We start from the raw sequence: 22,197 nt of genomic DNA on the forward strand, positions 1-22,197 counted from the left end.
GCCCTGTGAAAAGTTGCCTTCTGCCATGATTGTAAGTTTTGGGAGGCCTCCCCAGCCATGCAGAACTGTGAGTCAGTTAAACCTCTTCTTTATAAATTACCCAGTTGCAGGTATTTCGTCATAGCAGCATAAGAACAAACTAATACATCTAGGTTGTAACATATTGCAGGATTTCTTTCTTCTTTTTTTTTTTTTTGGCAGTTTTTACAGTTTTATTTAAACACAAAACATGCACATGAGCTGTCTACTCATTTTCTTCGCGGTGCAGCCTGGCATTGGGGTTGGTGACTCTGATGGCCAGCTGGGTGGCTCTTTTCACGATGGCTTTGAGTTCTTGGAGGAAACATTGTGAGCAATCTCAGCACAGTAAGATTTGTTGCACATCAGCAGCACTTCAAGCTCCTTGACGTTGTGGACCAGGAACTTCTGGAAGCCACTGGGCAGCATGTGCTTTATGTTTTTGTTGCTCCTATAACTAATGTTAGGCATCAAGATCTGGCCCTTGAATCTTCTATGAACCCTGTTGTCAATACCTCTGGGTTTCCGCCAGTTACACTTAATTTTGACATATCGGTTAGACTGGTGCCGGATGAACTTCTTGGTTCTCTTTTTGATGATCTGGGGCTTCACAAGGGGTCTGAGGGTGGCCATGATGCTGAAGAGGAGATGGCTGCCACCTGTGTAGGCAGTGCTGAGGAGGAGAGAGCTTCCTTCCTTTTTAAGGTGAATAATATCCTGTTGTATGTATATATCACATTTTGCATATCTATTTATTCATTCATTCATGGATACTTGGGTTGTTTCAATATTGTGGCTATCGTGAATAATGTTGCTATGAACATGGCTGTTTAAATACTTTGTTCTGAAATCCGGGTTTCACTTATTTTTGGTATACACCCGCAAGTGAAACTGCTGGATCTTTTTGCAATTCTATTTTTTAATTTTTTGAGGAACCACCATACTGTTTTCCACAGTGACTGTATCATTTTACATTCCTGCTAACAGTGCACAAGTGTTCTAATTTCCCGTTTTTACCAACACTTATTATTTTCTGATTTTTCAATAGTAGCCATGCTAATGGGGATGAAGTGGTATGTCACTGTAGTTTTGATTTGCATTTTCCTAATTCATAATATTGAGCATTTTTTTAATGTGCTTATTGGTCATTTGAATATCTTCTTTGGAGAAATGTTTATTCAAGTCTTTTGAACATTCTATTTAAAAACTTTTTTTTAACCTGAATATGTATTTGCAGTTTAATTATTGGTATGTGAATATTTTTAGGTAAAGTAGAACTTTAGCCCACAGACTATATGATAGCATCATTAGTGAATTTAAATTAGTGAATTTTAATGTGAATCTAACAGAAACCATACTCAGAATTAATCCATATGAATAGGCCATTGACTCAATTTTATTAGTAGAGAGACATTATTTATTGATTAAGAGTAGGTTTTGGAGTCAACTGTCTTTGTATAAATTCAGCTCTGCTGCTTCCTGTGCATCACTCAGCAAGTAATTTAATCTCTATGACTCAGTTTCTTCAGGTAGAAATAAGAATGATAATTTTTAAAAATAAATGAAATAGTAACATGTAAAAGCAGGGCATGGTGTACTGGATAATAGGAACTGAGGTAAACAGGCCTTTCATGTAAGGTTTTATGCTAATCTAGCTAGGAATTAATCTAACTAGAGTTGTTTTCATGTTTGCTATAGCCGTAGATGTCAGAGGCTTCAAATTCTTCCAGTGTTCTTGTCATCTCCCCAATTGTCTTTAGGCTTCCCTAAGAACTCCTCCCTAGAGTCTGCATTTATCCTGCCTGATGTTCATTTAGTTGTAATCCATTGTTATTATACTGGAGCCCTATTGGTGTGATGGTAAGGTATCAAGGAGAAGGTTCTGTAATCTTTTGATTAAATCTAAGTTATTTTAGTGGGCCTATATCTCTGGGCCTGTGCCTTTCACAAGTGTTTGCTAGCCTTTTTACCCCCATAGGTGAGACAAGAAGGCTACAAGGGGCTGGAGTCAGGGAAATATATGTCCTTCCCCCAGTTCAGAGAAGACTCTGGTAAAATCTGTTTCCCTGGAGAGTAGGCCTTAATTGTGAAGAACACTCTGGGTATACATCACAATTCTTACTCTTCCTGTCTTTTCTAGAGCCACAAAGGATTTTTCTTGGTTCTTCATTGTGAAAACCTGGTGGGCTTCCTGCAGACAAAATGCACAAAAGTGTGGGGACCTCACCCAAGACTGAATTTCTTACCAAGCTAGTCCATACTCAGCTTCCAGCAGTTTGTCAAAATCGCTATTTAAATGTCCTTACCAGTTTATGGCTCTAGTGACTTCTGTTCCATGTAAGCAGATTTTGGCTGTGATTCTCTGTATTTGTCTATCTTTTTGGATTTTGGGGTGATAGTTCACTGTGTGACCTCAGTTCTCTAATGGGTTCAAGAAAAGCCACTGATTTCAGTTGAGCTTTTTATTGTTTTAAAGGTGGGAGTATTAATCTCTGCTTGGTAGAAACTGGAAGCTGAAACCAGAAATCCCTCTGAAGGCTTAACTATGTGTGTCTCTTCCTTTTTTGACCATTTGATCAATTTTCACGTATGTCATTTTTATGTTTTGCTACCCATTGTATTTTGGTAATTTTTGTCTTTTTAAAAATATTACACTATGCCATTTTAAAATTTTTGATGACTGGCTTGGGCCTTAGATTTACTTCTGCTACAGGCCTGCTAACCTTAAGACAGTTGTTCTGTTCTTGTATTAACAGTTTTTTTCCTGTGTGTACAATAAGAATGCTTATTAATATGTGATTATACAGGCCCTGTCCAGCTTCAGAGTACTGTGGTCCTTTATATGATGGCTTACAGAAATGCCTGTTTATCAGGTACTTACTGAACATGTTTTGTGTTTGAGTCATTGGGCTGGGCCCTGCAGGGGAGAGACAGTATAATAATATAGCCTTGCCTTAAGAAGCAGCTGAATAGAAGATGAGAATTCAAATATACAGATCAACTGAGTGTAAAGCAGAGTCCAACAAATGTAATGTATGAAGTATAATTTTTAAAACATTATGTTGTAGACCAGCCTGGTCAACATGGTGAAACCCCATCTCTACTAAAAATACAGAAATTAGCTGGGCTAATTGGCGATTGCAGATGCCTGTAATCCCAGCTACTCGGGAGCCTGAGGCAGGAGAATCACTTGAAACCGTAGGCGGAGGTTGCAGTGAGTGGAGACAGTGCCACTGCACTCCAGCCTGGGCAAAAGAGCGAAACTCTGTCTTAAAAAATAAAAAAAACCATTATGTTGCTAAATGAATAAACTTCAGTGAGAAATAGCATAGAGACAGAATGTTCCTGTTTGTGTCCATCATATTTTCTCTCTCTAGGCAAATAACAACCAGGAAATTGCTCAAGGAGCAAAAATCGACAATAAAGAGCATTAGTTAGGTGAATGTTGTGTTTATCCTGATGCATTTGTCCATCTGTCCTCACAGTGGGAATGGTCTTATCAGTGGACCAAGAATCCTTCAAGTCCATTAGCTAAGACTTAAAGTTCATTTCCCATAAAAATCTACTGATGTTCCCTGCTAACATTTGCTCCAGCACTTTTTCTTTCTAATTATATAGTACAGGGGTTGTAGAAAATTTGGAAAATAGGGAGAAGATAAACTATCAGTAACTTCATCACATTGGAGTATGTGTATTTAAGATCTATGTATATATTCTTTCACACTTAAAAAGTTTTAATTAAAATAGGAAAGAAATGACAGCAAAATCAGTAAAAGATTGGGCTTTTTTTTTTTTAAGATCAGGAAGGATGAGTGGGATTTATAAAATATGTCAAAATACATACTAAGGGATTGGGGATTTTCTTCCAAGTGTAGTGATCAACATGCATAGAGGCAGAGAAGGACAGCCTCTATTTGGGAACAATGAATAATACAGTTAGACTGTGTGTAGGGTAGGGTGTATATAAAGCAGTGGAATATCAAGTAGGCAAAACCATATTTTGGTTGACATTGAATTTCAGACAGAGCAGTGTATACCGAGTTCATTTTTAATGTTTTCAAAAAAAATTAGCAGTAAAATGAAACAAAGCATATTTCTAATAAGGTTTGAAATAGTAAAGACCAAAGAAATTCAAAGGAAACACATGTCTTGGCCAAAAGACTAGTGTTATATTGTGACTATAATTGAACATATAGCAGAAATGTTACATAACCTTATTCATCAGAAAAGCAGAAAATGATTTCTCAGGTATTCTTGAATAGGTAATTCAGCAGGATTGACTATCAAAACTTTGCGTGACACCAGACTGTATTTAAGGAAGATTAATCTAGTATGTGAAATGATTAAAATCAAAAGAGTACAAGGAGAGAAAAATTAAAACACAATAGTAATCTAATATACGTAAGCGATAAGAGGGTGAACAAAGGGTTGAGATTACAAGGGAGAAGATGGATGTGAAAGTTGTTGGGGTTATAGAATATGTGGAATTTGCAGTCGATAGGATAAGGCATCATGTATATATAAGGAAGATGTCAAAGATGACTGGGTAACTTTGAATCTAGGCAACTAGGAAATTAAAGGAGTCAGTAGAAACAGGTTTTGAAGGGAAAGGAAGAGTGAGTTGAGGTGCCTACTATCTGGACTGCAAAGTGGAACCATAGGCCTGGAAATTCGATAAGAAGTCAAGCCTTGAAATACACTTAAGGATGATAGGTAAAGCCATGCAGGTAAATGAGATTGCTAAAATTGAGAGGACAGGGTGGAGAGGTAGGATTACAGAGGTTCTAGAAAACAGTGTCACACTAGCCACATGTGGATATTTACATTTAAATTAAGTGAGATAAAAAGTTCTTCAGTCACATTCAGCACATTTCAGCTACTCAATAACCACAAGTGGCTAGTGACAACCCTACTGGACAGTAGGAATAGGAATTATTTCCATTATTGCTGAAAATTCTATTGGATGGCAATATTTTAGAAACACAACAGGATATGGGAAGAGGAAGAGTAACAAGTGAAGGAATCTTAAACATATAGTGAAATAAGTGGTAAGGTAGGCATAATGAGTATATCAATCAGGATTAGGTTGTGCTATGAGTAAAATGACTGGTAGCTTACAGATTATTTTCTCATGTAAGAAAATATGGAGGTAGTCAGTCTGGAGCTAATCATCAAAGACCTAGGTGCCTTCGGTCTTTCGTCTCGCATGTACATGTTTTCCATCTTTCACATCACCTCGTAGTCCAAAATGGTTGCTGCAGCTCCAGCCATTAACATTTCCAGACCAAACATCAGGAAGAAGAAACGGAGAAAAAGCATAAAGGTTTTATCTCTAATTTGAGCTTTTTCTCTTAGAGTAGTCTTCCTTGGAGTCACATGAAGCTTAGTCATTTAGCCACGCTTAGCCGCAAGGGAAGTTGGGATCTGTAGTTTTTTAGCTGGTGCATTGTCATCCCTCCAAAATTGAAATGCTATAAATGAGGAAGAAGTGTCAAGTGGATATTATATGGCCACCATCAGTCTCTGCCCCAGTGAGTGAATGGCACTGAGATGATGATGAAGCCCCCACTGGCCAAGTTGGTGACTTTCTTTCATTAGTGCAGTGCACTAGTTTTTCCTTTCCAGACAAAATCATATTCTGGGTCTATGGACTGCGGAAAGTGTTTTGGTTTGATGCAGAAATGGGGACCTTGTGGCACTGCCAAATGAGATAGAGAAGCATGGTTTGATAGCTTTGGCCTGGTAGACTGAAGGTTTGTCATGATTGCATGTTCCAGATACAGGTAAAACACCTTTTTAGAGGAGGAAGAACTCATTTTTGAAAAGTGGTAACAAAATATATCTTGACCTACTAAATTGTATATGAAGATACGAGATGGAGAACATGGATGAGGCTACCTCTACTGATGTTTTTACCCATTTTCTCATTCTCTTTTGTACATTGAAGGGGTTTTCAGAGAATGGAATTAGGGCCTAAACCTGTTGATTTTATTTTGTCACTGATAAGTTACTAGAAATCTATGTTTATATGGTATTTTTGAAGATAGTAACTTTAGAAATTTGAAATCTTACTTATATTTTTGACATAAACCCAGTATTCACAGAATTTAGCATGTAAATCAGGCTTCCCTTATCTCTGAGATTTCTGAGCTTTCATCATCCAGGAATCTACTTTTATTTCTCTGAGCCGCTAGTTAAGGATATTGCTTAAATGAGGAACACTGACCCTTAATTGGGTGTTACTATTTAATAGTCATACTTTGAGCTGGAAACGTGCTGATTTATACCTGGAGTATGTAACAGAAGTACAAATATGCTATTTTCCTTTCCTTTCTTCTTGGTCTTGATAATGACTGTTTGGTGAACAATTACAATTCTAAGTAATATTTAGAGGCATGTTTGTTCATTCCCTTCATCATTCGAATATTTATTAAGCATCTAGTGTATAGCAAGCAGAACACTAAGTGTTGGGGATATAGCAGTGAACAAAATTTAAGTACCTACCCTTATGGTAAGAGACACACACACACACACACACACACACACACACACACACACTAGTGAAAAGTGCTAGGAAGACCAGTGGGAGAACAGAGTGAGTGACGACTAGTAAGATGCTGTTTGATATAAGATTTTCAGGGATGGCTTCTCTAAAAAGCAATGATTTCCCTTTTAGGTAGAAGGCATGAGCAACTGTAAAGGCTTCCTGAGGTGGGAGTGAGGTTGGCAAGTTTAAGAGATGGCAGGGAGGGCATGGTGGCTGTAGCCAGTGAACAAGACAGGAGGAGATAGGGTTTGAGGTCAGAGAGGTAAGAGGGTATTTAAATTTCCTGGGGCTACTATAACAAATTACCACAAACTTGGTGAAATAAAAAGAAATTTATTTTTACAGTTCCAGAAGGCAGAAATCCAAAATCATTATCGCAGGGGGAAATCAAAGTATCCCCAGAGCCACGCTCCTTTTGGAGGGGAGAATCTGTTTTTTGCCTCTTCCAGCGTTTGGTTGCTACTAGCAGTCCTTGGTTTGTGGCTGCAACAGTCCGGTCTTAAGGCCAGCATCTTCAAATCTCTTGCTGTACCATTTTCACATTGCTTTCTCTGTGTGTGAAATCTCCGTTTACTTGCTTCTTACGAGGTTACTTGTGATTGGATTTACCCACATATTCCAGGATAATCTCCCCATCTAAAGATCCTTAACTTTATAACATCTGCAAAGACCTTTCTTTCTTTTTTTTTTTTTTTTTTGGCCACAGAAGGTAACTGCATTCATAGGCTACAGTGATTAGGACATAGATATCCTCTGAGGACCATTTTTTAGCCTACGACAGGGGGCCAGCTGAAAGAACAAGAGTTGGAACTTTGAATTTTATTCTAAATGAGACGGAAACCCATTGGAGGGTTTTTTAAGTCATATAATCTGGCCTGTACTTTTAAAAAGATTACTCTAGCTGCTGGATGGTAGGCACTAGACTGAGAAGGAGAATGACAGTCCTCTGTTTCTAAAACTTTGTTTTTAATGTAACTAATTCATGAATATCTTCCTGTTGGAAAGCTTTCATATTATATGGGAAACGCCAAACTCTCCCTGCCATTCAATTCTGTTCCTTTTCGTGGTCTTGTCCTGGATATTTATACCTGTAAATAATTATCTATAAAAATAGTTTAAGTTGTGTGGGGTTTATGTAAAATTTATCATCTCATATATATTCAGCTCCTTGGTGTTTTTCATTTACAAATATGTATTGGACAATCAAACACAATCCATAGTGTTTGACTGTACATATACTGTTATTTATACAATTCCCTATTGATGGACATAGAGATTGTTTCCATTTTCTCTGTTCCAAATGCCACCACAGTGGAATTCTTGTAAAGCATGTCTCCTGCCACACATGCACAAGTATTTCTCTTGGATAGATACTGAAATGTCAAGTGTGTGTAATACTTTTATATTATAATGGATCCTGCCAAATTGCCTTCCAGTTTATACTAGAAGTGTCTAAGAATATTTGTTTCCACTTAAAGTATTGAATTTCTTTTATGGACTTCGTGAATTTTTCTAATGGGTTTCTTAATATTCTTACTGATTTATAGAAGTTCTTTATGTATTTATAAATTTATCTTTTTTTTTTTTTTTTCTGAGACGGAGTTTTGCTCTTGTTGCCCAGGTTGGAGTGCAGTGGCGCGATCTTGGCTTACTGCAACCTCCGCCTCCCAGGTTCAAGTGATTCTCCTGCCTCAGCCTCCTGAGTACTGGGATTACAGGCACCCACCACCACGCACGGCTAATTTTTTTTTTTTCTTTTGTATTTTTAGTAGAGACAGGGTTTTACCATGTTGGGCAGGCTGTTCTCCAACTCCTGACCTCAGGTGATCCGCCCGCCTCGTTCTCTCAAAGTGCTGGGATTACAGGCGTGAGCCACTGTGCCCGACCAGAAATTTATCTTTTCTTTGTTAGACATGTTACAATTTTTTCCTCCCAGAGTTCTTTAGTGTAGCTTTTGAAATTTGAAAGTTTTTATTTTTAACATAAGAAAATTTAATTTTTTTCATTATTGATTTTATAGTTTGTATCTTGCTTATTAAGACCTTCCCTAACCCAAAGTCATAAACATAAACATATTCACCTATAAACTTCTATTATTACTTTTATAGTATTCCAGAGAAAGAGTTTTTTTTTTTAATGAACTATAGTAGGGATCTGATACTTAGATAGCTATTTGTCCTAATATCATTTATTGAAACAGTCCATCCTGTTAGAGCTGCTTTAAAATGCTACCTTTATTCAGTACTGTGCATTTGCTTAGAAATCTGTCTTTCAGGACTCTTTCTTTTGTTTCATTGATCTGTTTGTTTATTCTTCACTAATATCACAATGTTTTAATTATTAGAGTTTTATAATATGTATTGATACACAGTAGGCAAATTTACCTCATGATTCTTATTCAAAGTTGTGTTGGCTATTTTGTGCATTTTCTCTTTCCCATGGGATTTTGTAGTTAGCTTGTCCATTTTTTTTTTTTTTTTTTTTTTTAATGAGACAGAGTTTTGCCCTGTCACTGAGGCTGGAGTGCAATGGCATGATCTTGGCTCACTGCAACCTCTGTATCCCAGGTTCAGGTGATTCTCTTGCCTCAGCCTCCCGAGTAGCTGGGATCACAGGCGCCTACCACCAAACCCAGAAAATTTTTGTAGTTTTTAGTAGAGACGAAGTTTCACCATGTTGGCCAGGCTGGTCTTGAACTCCTGACCTCAGGTGATCTGCCTACCTTGGCCTCCCAAAGTGCTGGGATTAGAGGTGTGAGCTATCACGCCTGGCTAGCTTGTCAAATTTTATGAAAAAATATTTTATAATCTTAATTGGGATTGTATTAAATTATAGATTAATTTGTGGAAGGTTATCAACTTTAGAAATATTGAGTTTTCCCTCCAGGAACATAAATATTTCTGGCCTTTTTACATTCTCTGTAGTTTTTTATTTTGAAATACATCAAACATAAATATAAGAACAAAGTATAATATATCATACACCTATGACCAACATCAAGCTTTATTAGATTTTATCATTTTGCCATATGTGTCCTTCATATTTATGTTTTATTATCACTCTATTTTAATCATAAAACATTAAAGATAGAGAAGAGAACCCCCTATATATGTTTTTAAGATTGATTTTCCCTCTCCTTCCCTTCTTGCCAGAGATACCATCGTCTTGAATGTGATCAAGAGAGATCTGTTTATGGAAAAGTGGGCATATTATCTGTCATGTTATAACTTACTAGGGTTGTTATATATACTAGAGTTATGGTTGTGTTTTTATGTCTTTGGGGATGAGTATCCATGGATGGATTATATTGTACAGTTGAAGCCCTAATAGGCTAATAGGATGATTTTTTAAATGTCTGGAATTCTGTGATTTCTGCCATTTGTGATTGTTTCATGTTTACTTGTGTATATACCTGATAACAAATTTAATGTATCCCATTTTTAAATGTTTTTCAAAATCAAATTTATTTTTCTACCTCCCTTGTACTTCAGGATCAATTCCTAACTGACTGTAGTTCCCTAAGAGGTCATCGTGTTCAGCTCATTTGTTAATGCATAGTGTCAGTTAGAGGATATAAAATGGTAAATGTTCTACTGTTTTTAATGTGCAGTTATACGTGTCATTGTATTTCAGCCTTGTGCATAATAAATGACAGTTTCTTCTTTCTTCTTACTAGTGAAAACCTTTAAAATCATCTTATGTTTTCATATTTTTCAGGTTCGTATTGGAGAATAAATATGTGTGGATAGTTTAAATTTTGTCAGCTTTAGCTCTTACTTGGTTCTCCCTTAATTTCTCAGGTACTAATATAAGTGATGAGGATTTTCTTTTGCTGGAGCTTTTGCACTGGTTTAAGGAAGAATTTTTTCACTGGGTGAATAACATTTTGTGCAGCAAATGTGGTGGACAGACTAGGTCTAGAGATAGATCTTTACTGCCCAATGATGATGAGCTGAAGTGGGGTGCAAAGAAAGTGGAAGATCATTACTGTGATGCCTGCCAGTTCAGCAATCGATTCCCAAGGTGGGTGCCCTGGATGGTAAAGTCAAAATAATCTCTTAATGAAATAGTTAGAAGAGAGTTTTTACTAAATAAACTTTTTAATATTTAATTATCAGAAATATATTCCTCTAAAACACAGGTGAGCAAACTGTGGCTGGCAGGCTAAATCCAGCTGACATTCTGTTTTTGTAAGCAAGATTTTATTAGAACATAACCATGCTGATTCATTTGCTTATTGTCTGTTTTTATGCTGCAACAAGCAGAGTTGAATAATGGTGACAGAAATGATACGACCCACAAGTCTGAAATATTCACCATCTATCTTTTATAGGAAATTTGTTGACTCTTGTTCTAAAGTATAACTTGAGTATAATCATAACATGTTTAATACTATAAATCTTGTATTACTCTTTTAATTCCTAATTTTTAACTGTCTGATAACTAATAATACTGATAATAATGCTGAAGTATACTTTTACCATCCATATTATCATCAGATGATTATTTTAAACACATAATTGTATTTACTCTCACAATAGTCAGCATTATTATTATCAGTATTATTAGCAGAAGTTTGTTTTAGTTAGGTGCTTCCCCTGCCCAACCTAACCTACTCCTCATATCTCTAAATTTTAAACTGAGGACATTTTAAATTTTAAATTTATTTCCATTCTTTAATTTATAAGCCTGTATTCAGATTTTCTGAATTGGCAATGCTTATAAAGTTTGGTTGTGTTATCAGTCAAGAGAAGATACCACGTTTTAAAAATATCTAATTTTTTTAGCTTAGGACATAGTTTCTAATTATGTGCCTGTTTTAACCTCTAGCTGTTCTCTATATGGGGAGGCTGAGGCAGGAGGATTGCCTGAACCTGGGAGGCAGAGGTTGTAGTGATCCGAGATTGTGCCACTGCGCTCCAGCCTGGGCGACAGAGTGAGAGTTTGTCTCAAAAAAAAAAAAAAAAAAAAAAAAAAAAATTACCTAAGTTCTAAATTCATCTATTTAGCCTAAGAAATGCTTTGTTAAGCATTTGCTTAACAGACTTGTCATCACAGAACCCATTCATTTATGCCACTGTTTCCTTTCCTTCCAAAGCACGTGGCTGACCTCTCTGCTCAGCTGCAGCACTTTTCCTGCTCAGCTCTATCAGTTCAAAACCCATCTCAACACAAAATGCAAAATTTAGTGTTCTCGAATTGTCTGGTAATTTTATAATTGGAGTAACTTCTGCAAAGAATGTTACAAATAGATCCCAAAAAACAACTTCCAAATTAGCAGGCACCTTTAAATACTTCAAAAGAGTAAAATTTTAATCAAAATGATTATTAGAAAGATAATATTTTAGGTAAATTTGAATTAAACTAAGCTAAAATTTTTGTTGAGTAATTGGTTAAAGTTGTTTACTTTTTAAATACAGTGAGCTAGTTATACCACCTTAGTGTTAATGCCTTAGGCAAATTTCCTAGAGAATTGCTTGTCCAAATCTTACATTATTCAAAACATAGATCAAATAAAAGCTTTCCTCCCCAGCCACTTTCTGACCTGTTGTATTGTTTGATCACTAATCTGACCTGTTGTATTGTTTGATCACATTCTGCCGTATATTAAACACTAAATCTGACCTGTTGTATTGTTTGATCACATTCTGCCATATATTTAAATTATTTGTGTTCATTTCTTTCCTCAGTATTGTGAATACCTTGAAAGCAGTACTACTGTTTAATTATTTTTCACCAAATATTCTAACATTGTGCCTCATATGGTCTAGATTTCTAAATAAATATTTAAAAACAAATTAAAGGACAGGCGCAGTGGCTCACGCCTGTAATCTCAGCACTTTGGGAGGCTGAGGCAGGCAGATCACAAGGTCAGGAGATCGAGACTATCCTGGCTAACACAGTGAAACCCCGTCTGTACTAAAAATACAAACAAAATTAGCCAGACCTGGTGTCACGTGCCTGTAGTCCCAGCTACTCTGGAGGCTGAGGCAGGAGAATCGCTTGAACCCAGGAGGCGGAGGTTGCAGTGAGCCGAGATCGCGCTACTGCACTCCAGCCTGGGTGACAGAGCGATACTCCATCTCAAAAAAAAAAAAAAAAAAAAAAAAGAAACATTTATGTTTAGCATAGAGATAATGTAAATTCCCTTAAAAATCTTGATTTTGATAATAAATCAAAGTTTTTTTTTCTTTTTAAACCAGATATAATAACCCTGAGAAACTTTTGGAAACAAGATGTGGACGGTGTGGCGAGTGGGCCAATTGTTTTACACTGTGCTGCCGAGCTTTAGGGTTTGAAGCTCGCTATGTTTGGGATTACACAGGTACAGAATGTGGAATGAGCAGAGGGTAGTAGGGCTTTGCAGGCTTACAGGTTTAGGTTTACATTCTGAGCCCATCATTCTCTGTTACTTTTTGGCCTTCTCAGTCTGCCGTGTAAAACAGTAATAATACCAACCTTCCAGGTTTTTTCGAAGGGATCACAAGAGTTTTATAAAACACCTAGCACTGTGCCTGGTGCTTTGCACTATAAATATTCCTTTTTTCCCCTTTATTTTATTTTTATTGATGCATAATAGATGTACATATTTGGAGGATACTTGTAATAATTTAATGCATTTATATAAATTGTACAGAGCAAATCAGTGTTACTGGGATACCTGTGATCTTAAATATTTGTCTTTATGCTGGAAACATTTGAATTACTCTCTTCTAGCTATTATGAAATATGCAGTAGATTATTGTAAACACTCTGTTGATCTATCAAACACTAGGTCTTATTTCTTTTATTAGCAATTTACCATGGCATTTATAGTGATGCTATTTATATATGGATAAAAACATGTAATAATGTGCCATAGAAATCTTCATTGCTATAGGGATTACTATAAAAAAATTAGTAAACTGTAAACTTAAAGCACAGTATACAAAAATAATAAAAGTCATGTGATATTTGTGTTGTCCCTATTTAGAAATGACTTGTGTGGTCTACATGTTAAAAAGTTGTTTTCCTTGTGTTTCCATTTTCTAAAGAATTAAATGAAACCTTCCATTAATAGTTACTGTTCTCTTAAAATCAAATATAAAGTGTATATTGACCAGAGATTCTATTAGACTCCCTGCTGGTTCTGGGCCTTAAAGTCCAGAGAGAGAGAGACTGTAGTTTCAAAAGTGGCATTAACTCCTTCATGATGGTAAACTCAGAATGATATTTTTTATGCTGCTGTTTAATATGTCTACCTTCTTAAGAGTTATAACACACATTAAGCCTAAAACTGACCACGTTAAAGGAGATTGGAAAAACATTTTTAAGGATTTCAAAGAGACAGAAATTAATACAGAAATTCCGTGTGCCACAAAATGCACTTATTAACTGAAATTCAGAGTATTACGCATTATTTTATGATCCTTAGGAGTTTGTATATAGTTATTGGAAGTCATTCTGATTTCATTGTCTTTTTTCCATTGCTCTCTTTTATTTGAGTAGATCATGTCTGGACAGAAGTCTATTCTCCTTCTCAGCAGCGGTGGCTGCACTGTGATGCATGTGAAGATGTCTGTGACAAGCCACTCCTCTATGAAATAGGATGGGGCAAGAAGCTTTCCTATGTCATAGCATTTTCAAAAGATGAGGTAGGGCATAAAAGAAAAAAACTTTTTTCCAAAAATAAAATATATTTTTTTCTTTTTTAACAGTTTTATGAACGTATAATTAACATACAATAACCTGCATATATTTAAATTGTACAGTTTGATAAGTTTTATTTGTATACACTGAAACCATCACTGCAAATCAGTATTCATTGTATGGATGTGCCATAGTTTACCATTTCACCTGTTGATGGCTATTTGGGTAGTTCCCAGTTTTTTTCACAATTTCAAATTAAGCTGCCATGAACATTCAGGCACACAAGTCTTTATATGGGCATATGCTGCCTTTTCTCTTTGCTTAATGCCTAGGAGTAGAATGGCTGCATTATATGGTAGATATACATATAACTTTTTAAGAAACCACTAAACTGGTTTTCAACATGATGGTGCCATTTTACATTTTCGCCAGCAGTATGTGAGAGTTTCCAGGTTCTCCATGTCCTTGCTAACATTTAGTATGATCTGACTTTTTAATTTTATCCCCTTTAATAGGTGTGTAGTGGCATTTCATTATGGTTTTTATTTGTACTTCCCTAATGACAAATAATATTGAGCATCTTTTTATGTGTTTGCTTACCATCCATATGTCCCCTTTGCTTATTTTTTTTAATTGGGTATTATGTTTTCTTACTGTTGGGTTTTGAGAGTTCTTTATGTATTCTTATATAAGTCCATTATCAGATATGTGCTTTGCAAAGATTTTTCTCCCTATCTGTAGTTTGTCTTTTCATGCTCTTAATAACTTTTGAAGAGAAGCTGGTGTTCAGTTTACCAATTTGTTGTTTTATGGATTGTGCCTTTTGATGTTATATTTAAGAAATTTTGCCTAACCCTTGGTCACAATAATTTTCTCCTATATTTTGTTTTAGAAGTTTTGTATTTTTAGTTTTACACTTGTGTCTGCGATCCATTTTGAGTTAATTTTTTTATATGATCCAAGGTATGAAGTTTTTTTTTTACATATGGATAATGAATTGTTCTAGCACCATTTATTGAAAAGATTATTTTTTCTCCATTGAATTGTCTTTCCACTTGTATCAAAAATCAGTTCTATAATATAAATTTAATACAATAAAAATGGATAAAATTTTTATTTGTTGAATTTTGTGGATTCAGCTTTGCAGATAAATTTTAAAAAGGTAATGTTCTGAAATTTTCACTTTTTTATCATAGCATTTCTGGTTAAACTTATCAACTGTTTAGGAATGAATAAGTGATGTGTTCTCTTCAGTTTATTTTACAGGCTTTTAAGTTTTATTTTATTTTAATTTTTTGAGACAGAGTCTCACCCTGTTGCCCAGACTGTAGTGCAGTTGCATGGTCCCAGCTCACTGCAACCTCTGCCTCCCAGGTTCAAGCAATTCTCCTGCCTCAGCCTCCTGAGTAGCTGGGATTACAAGTGCATGCCACCACACCTGGCTAATTTTTTTTGTATTTTTTTTTTTAGTAGAGACGGGTTTCACTATGTTGGCCAGGCTGGTCTCAAACTCCTGACCTCAGGTGATCTGCTCACCGCAGCCTCCCAAAGTGCTGAGATTACAGGCATGAGCCACTGCACCCAGCCGCATGGCTTTTAAATTGTAAACAAAGGGTAGTATTCTAAAAATTGCATTTAAGGCTGGGCGTGGTGGCTCATGCCCGTAATCCCAGCACTTTGGGAGGCCAAGGTGGGTGGATCACCTGAGGTCAGGAGTTGGAGACCAGCCTGACCAACATGGTGAAACCTCGTCTGTGCTTAATACAAAAATTAGCCAGGCGTGATGGTGCATGCCTGTAGTCCCAGCTACTCGGGAGGCTGAGATACTAGAATCGCTTGACCCTGGGAAGTGAGACTGCAGTGAGCTGAGATCACGCCACTGCACTCTAGCCTGGACAACAGAGCGAGACTTCGTCTCCAAAAAAAAAAAAAAAATGCATTTAAAAATTACATACATTCTAGGTATTTAGTAAATAAAGGTTGATGGTTGTAATCTTGTTAAGTATTTGTGTTCTGTTATTTGTTTCAGGTAGTTGATGTCACTTGGCGATATTCCTGTAAACATGAAGAGGTGATTGCCAGAAGAACTAAGGTTAAAGAAGCATTACTTCGAGAAACTATTAATGGGCTTAATAAGCAGGTATGGGGTGGCTATCTTTTTTGAAAGAACAGTTGACATTTTTTATGTAATCTAGAATAGCCATTTATTAGCCTATTGAAATTCTTAAAGTAGTAGCATTGTTTTATAAGCAAGAATATTTTAATACGTTATTTTTGTTCATTGAAAATTTTGAGGACCATTTTAAATATTATGAGTTATTTTGGATTAAACTGTCTCATCTCAAAGTTGTATGAAACAAAATTTTGATATTGATAGTACCTGACAAAAAGTGTGTTGTCTTATTTATCAATATAACTGTGCCTTGGATATGACACAGACTCATATTTATGTAGTATGTGTGTACATACACAGACACACACACACACACACACCCACGTCCATGTGAGGAAATTTCTGAAGCAAGGCACAGGAAATTAACAATGACTACTTCTGAGGAGAGGAACTGGGGTTCCAAGATGAAAGGTTCAATTTTTATTTTATACCCGTTTGATAGTGTTAAAATTTTAACTCTATACATGTGGGTTTTTTCATAAATTAAAAAATAAGCAATGAATTTTGCTGGAGCAGGCAGAACAGGGCAGAGCACATTAATCTAATCAGTGATTATGATTCCAGGTGAGGTTTCAGTCTATTTTGAATCTGCACTTACTCCTAATGTGTAGCCCTTCAGAGATCTCTACCTGAAAACCTGGAGTATTTGCTAGACCCCCTTGCAGTAGAAGACTCTGACCCTCAGTTTATTTTTACCCCAGCACTGTGATTCTGCTAAAAATTGTGCTTTGATTTCCAGCACTTTAATCACTATTTTGTCCTTGGCTTCTCAGCCTCTTCTCATGCCACTTAATAATTGACAAATGACTAGAAGGGAAAAGAGATGCAGTATGTGCCCTTCACCTCAATTCTTTTCTTCTCTTGGAATCTTGACTTCTGAAGTTTTGGCTGCCTTTGCGGCTTTCTGTTGCATTCAAACAGGTGTTTATATGTGAGTGTTCTGTGTGTGTGTTTCCACTGGCTTTTCTAGCTTTTCTCAGCAAGACATTCTGACACAAGCCAGTCTATCAGAAGTTGCTACCTTCATTATAAATAAATCTAGGACAGTAGAGCTCATGGAGAGTTGGAAATAGGTGTTAAATGATTTCCCAACATAAAATTTATAAAATTATTTAAGTTTTCCACAGTGTCCTTTTTATTTTCTGAATAATATATGTTTGAAAATAAAATTCAATAGTTGTTTCAAGACCTCTTAAAATGCAAGTGTTTTAAGTATATTCTTGCTTAGAGATGGACCTATACATTCCCCTAATCTTAACAACTTTTTTAAAAAACGTGAATTACAGAGGCAACTGTTTTTGTCAGAAAACAGAAGGAAAGAACTTCTCCAGAGGATAATTGTGGAGCTTGTTGAATTTATATCTCCCAAAACCCCTAGACCTGGAGAACTTGGGGGAAGAATATCTGGGTCAGTGGCTTGGAGAGTAGCCCGAGGTGAAATGGGTCTACAGGTATTTAATTCATTCTGGCATGATGATCCTTTTACTTTCCTGCTTCCTATACTATGCTCTTACTATACTATGCTCCAACTGCATTGACTATGACCTTTTAGTTAACTTGAGAGTAATTATTTTAAAATGCAAACATTTGAAGAGAACCAGTAATTGATTTACATAGCATAATCATGTGTAAGAGTTAGCAAAGCATTTTTAAAATGGGACTGAAAATTTTTTTTACTTTATGTAAGTTTTTAGTGCAGTATAACTTTTACTGAAGAATATACAAGAAAATGCACAAATTATAAATGTACAGCTTAATGAATGTTTACAAATTTAACACCCATGTAATCGCCAACCAGAATAAGAAATAGATCACTGGAACCGTAGAAGCAAGCGTGAGTTTCTTTGCCCACTGCCTTACACCCTTGAAAGTAATCATTATTCTGGCTTCTAACATCATATATTAGTTTTGCCTGTTGTTGTGCTTTATATAAATGGAATCATATAGCACATACTGTTTTGTATATAGCTTCTTTGTGCAACTTTGTGTCAGTGAGATACATGTTGTGACATGTATGGTATGTTTATTCTCATTGCTGTGTAATTCATTGTATGAATGTAATTTTTCACTGTTGATGGCTATTTGGGTTATTTCTAGTTTTGGCTGATATAAATGGTGCTGCTCTGAACATTTATATTCATGTTTTCAGTGAATATGTTTAGGCATTTTGTTGGATGTATACCTACGAGTAGAATTGCTAGGTAATAGAGTATGAGTATATTCAGCTTTAGTAGATATTGCCAAACAATTTTTCAAAATGGTTATGCCAGCTTATACTCTCACCAGCAGTATATGAAATTTTTCGACATCTTTGTGTACACTTGGTATTGTCTACCTTTTTCATTTTAGCAGTTCTGGTGGCATATAGTAGTATCGTGATTTTAATTTGCATTTTGGTGATGACTAATTATGTTGAATGCCTGTTCTTTAAACTTTTGGATATCCTCATTCTCTTTTGTGAAGTGCTTATTTAGGTCTTTTAAAATGAGATTCTAATGCACTTAAAAGAATGCTGTTTTACTTTTTTCCTTTCCAGATGAAAACTTTATGGAGTGGGGAAAATACAGAATTTGGGGAATTCAGCTGATGAAAGTGTTTATTTCTTGGTATATGCTTGCATATATCTGATATTGGCTAGAAATTGTTGGTGGCATGATTACTGTTACATTAAAACTTATTTTAAGATATCACATGATAACCTTCCAAAATTAAATAACACTGGAAATATAATTTCCATAGGTAGGTCCTAAAGTTAAGGGACTAGATAAAAATCAGTGTGCTAGACTTTGTAACGGGCATTAGGACAGTATAATAGACTGTCCTTTGCCCTTAGGGAGCTAAAGTTGAGTCACTGGAGAGCATTTAATATAAATGTTTAGGAAATTTGCAATGAAAAATGCTTGAAAGAAAAATAACTCTTCACAATATCAATATCAAGCATTTCCAAACAAATTAAAATTTTATTTGTCTACTTTTTCTAAATTTGCCATTGTTGCAGCTCATTTCTCTAGTAACAGAATATGTTTTAAAGGAGTGAATTATCACTAATAAATTTTATGTTTGCTTTTTAATTTATCCCATCGTCTGTATCAGGCAGTTAAAAGTGTTGGTTCAGCCATGGGATTGCAAGATCCAAATTCAACAAATAATTCAAATCACTGCCAGTGCAGTGTGTTACAAGTATAAATCTAAATACAGCCAGTTAAAAAGAGCTAATTTAATTCGCAGCTGTATTCAATTTAAAACATGGATATTATTTAGGTCTTCATTTCTTTTTATGCATGGGTGTGCTACCTCTTGCATGGCATGGAAGTTGATTAACTGTAAAAATATGAATTGGGTTGCATACTACATTGTTTTCCCTTTTGAAATTTTTTTTTAAGTTTCTTTATTTCTGGAGACCATTTTAGGGCCATGGATTTAAAAAGAAATCATTTTTTCCTTTAGAAATGGATGTTTGTTTTAAAAGTAAATAGGAAAAGATTAATCCTAAATACTTTTGGAATTAATCTTGCAATCAATTGGAAACAGAAGGAACATTGGTGCTATCATTTCCAGAAAGAAAAGTTTTATTTTAATCTTAGAATTAAAATATTTTATAAAATATTAATGCTATTTTGGACTAGAATGCAAAGATTGCCTGGGATTTTAAGGTTAAAATACGAGCTTTTGTAGTAATTTTACACATGCAGAAGACTATTTCATGCTATACCTCTCAGCTGCTCTCCTAGCTTACGGAATTAGGAAAGGACAGTAAGGAAATGGTTGAGGACTGAGGATGAGAAAGAATCAAGTATGTGGAGAGTAGAAAGAAAAGCATCCTAGACAAAGGAAGCAGCATGTGTCAAAGCCGTGAGGCAAAATGAGCTGAACCTTTTTGAGGAACTAAAGGAAAAGTAATGTGATGTGAGTATAGAAATGAAAAGGAAGAGTAACAGGAGATCTGGTTGGAGAAGCAAACAAGGTGAACCATCACATAAGGCCCTGGTAGCCTTGGTAAAGAGCTTGGAGTTTAAGTCACTGAAGTGAGTTAAGCAGGAAAGTGACATATCCTAGTTTACATTTTTTCAAAAACCATTTTCATTGCTATGTGGAGCATGGATAGGAGAGGTAAGAGTTGAAAGCTGGGAGTCAGCTTCAGGAGACAATTGTAGAAGTCCAAGTAGGGGATAGTGGTGGTGGTAGAAAACAATAAAAATGAATGAATTCATTGAATGCAAAATCACAAAAATATAAGTCAGAGCTCATACTTCTTGTTTTTCTCTCTAGTAATGTTTAGAGTTATAATAACATCATACTGATTATATTTAATTTATAAAATAATTTACAAATTTTCCAATGGCACCAATTTTTTCTTTTCAGTTTTGAAGGATTCTCTTTCCACTCTGCTTACTAATTTCTCTTTTTTCTTTTTTACATCTTTCATAATGTTGAAAAACTAATTCTGCTTTCTTTTTAAGAGAAAAGAAACCTCGTTTATTCCCTGTGAAAATGAGAAGATTTCTAAACAGCTCCACCTTTGTTATGATATTGTGAAAGATCGTTATGTTCGAGTTTCAAATAACAATCAAACCATTTCTGGATGGGAGAATGGTGTGTGGAAAATGGAATCTATATTCAGAAAAGTTGAAACAGACTGGCACATGGTAACTTAATGCATAAAACCGTAAAACTTTTGTCATTGTTTAAACAAATACAGATTGGCTTCATTTTTCAGTTGTGTAAAATATGAAAACTGATATATCAAACTTATTTTTAGTAATCCTATAACCTGGAAAAGAAAATTCTGTCCCCAATGTGTAATCGAAAGTCCACTAGAAATTCTTGCATTTATATCAAGAAAGTATCTGTTTTCATCAAAGAGGATGAATTTAGTTATTTCATATGGAAAAATAAATATGATCAATCCATGTGACTGATTTTTGCATGGATATATATACATATATATTCTATTTGATACTATATATATATATACATATAGTATATTGTGAATTAATTCCTTCACAGATGTGTATTGATTGCCCATTAAATACAGGCTATTTAGGGAGTATAATAGATTTAGTTCAAAATTTCAGAAAGCTAAACATCTAACAGGCATTCACTTCAAAGAATGTGGATGATTGAGCAGCAATATTGGTTATTTCTTCTCTATATCTTAAAGAAATAATTAAGTAGAGGTTAGGACTATAGCAGTTCATTTATACCAAGTTGCATATTATTGTCACATGCTATCAGTAACAAATAAGAGAGAGACTTTGCTTTAAAACTGCCTGCTCCTTAGAAACACACCAAAATAAACTTAAAGCTATTCACATGACCTCAGTAGATCTGATCATATTATCGATAGATTTTCATAGGAATTAATTAACTTATAGGAAGCTTTTAAAGTTAATTTACCAAGATACTTGAGTGGGAAGTTGTTCACTTATAAAATATATTGGATAGATGAAAAAAGTGAGTCACATATAAACAGCTGCTAGTGTTTATGAGCATCTGTTATATGCTGTCACTGTACTAGGCATTAATCAAATTACCAGACATACAGAGATAAGGTCTTTGCTTTTCTCTTTTTCTTTTTTTTTTTTTTTTTTGAGACGGAGTCTCGCTCTGTCTCCCAGGCTGGAGTGCAGTGGCGCGATCTCGGCTCACTGCAAGCTCCCCCTCCCGGGTTCCCGCCATTCTCCTGCCTCAGCCTCTCCGAGTAGCTGGGACTACAGGCGCCCGCCACCACGCCCGGCTAATTTTTGTTTGTATTTTTAGTAGAGACGGGGTTTCACCATGGTCTCGATCTGCTGACCTCGTGATCCGCCCGCCTCGGCCTCCCAAAGTG

General features: G+C 35.5%; 1 protein-coding gene and 1 pseudogene across 3 annotated transcripts in view; one reads left to right on the top strand and one right to left on the bottom strand.

The window, feature by feature from the left end:
* NGLY1 (N-glycanase 1) overlaps nt 1–22,197 on the top strand; it is a 65,382-nt gene that overhangs the window by 33,872 nt on the left and 9,313 nt on the right. For 2 of the 3 annotated variants that reach the window (XM_003256776.3, XM_003256775.3), the window contains exons 5-10: nt 10,366–10,588; nt 12,769–12,890; nt 14,054–14,199; nt 16,224–16,334; nt 17,654–17,818; nt 20,828–21,013. In XM_003256776.3, the coding sequence (XP_003256824.1) occupies nt 10,366–10,588; nt 12,769–12,890; nt 14,054–14,199; nt 16,224–16,334; nt 17,654–17,818; nt 20,828–21,013 (953 nt within the window). The remainder of the gene's footprint in view (nt 1–10,365; nt 10,589–12,768; nt 12,891–14,053; nt 14,200–16,223; nt 16,335–17,653; nt 17,819–20,827; nt 21,014–22,197) is intronic. The other variant, XM_030812249.1, reaches the window with a different exon arrangement.
* LOC100599184 lies at nt 245–651 on the bottom strand (annotated as a pseudogene).

Source organism: Nomascus leucogenys, chromosome 4 (genome assembly GCF_006542625.1).
Source record: "Nomascus leucogenys isolate Asia chromosome 4, Asia_NLE_v1, whole genome shotgun sequence".
NCBI lineage: Eukaryota > Metazoa > Chordata > Mammalia > Primates > Hylobatidae > Nomascus > Nomascus leucogenys.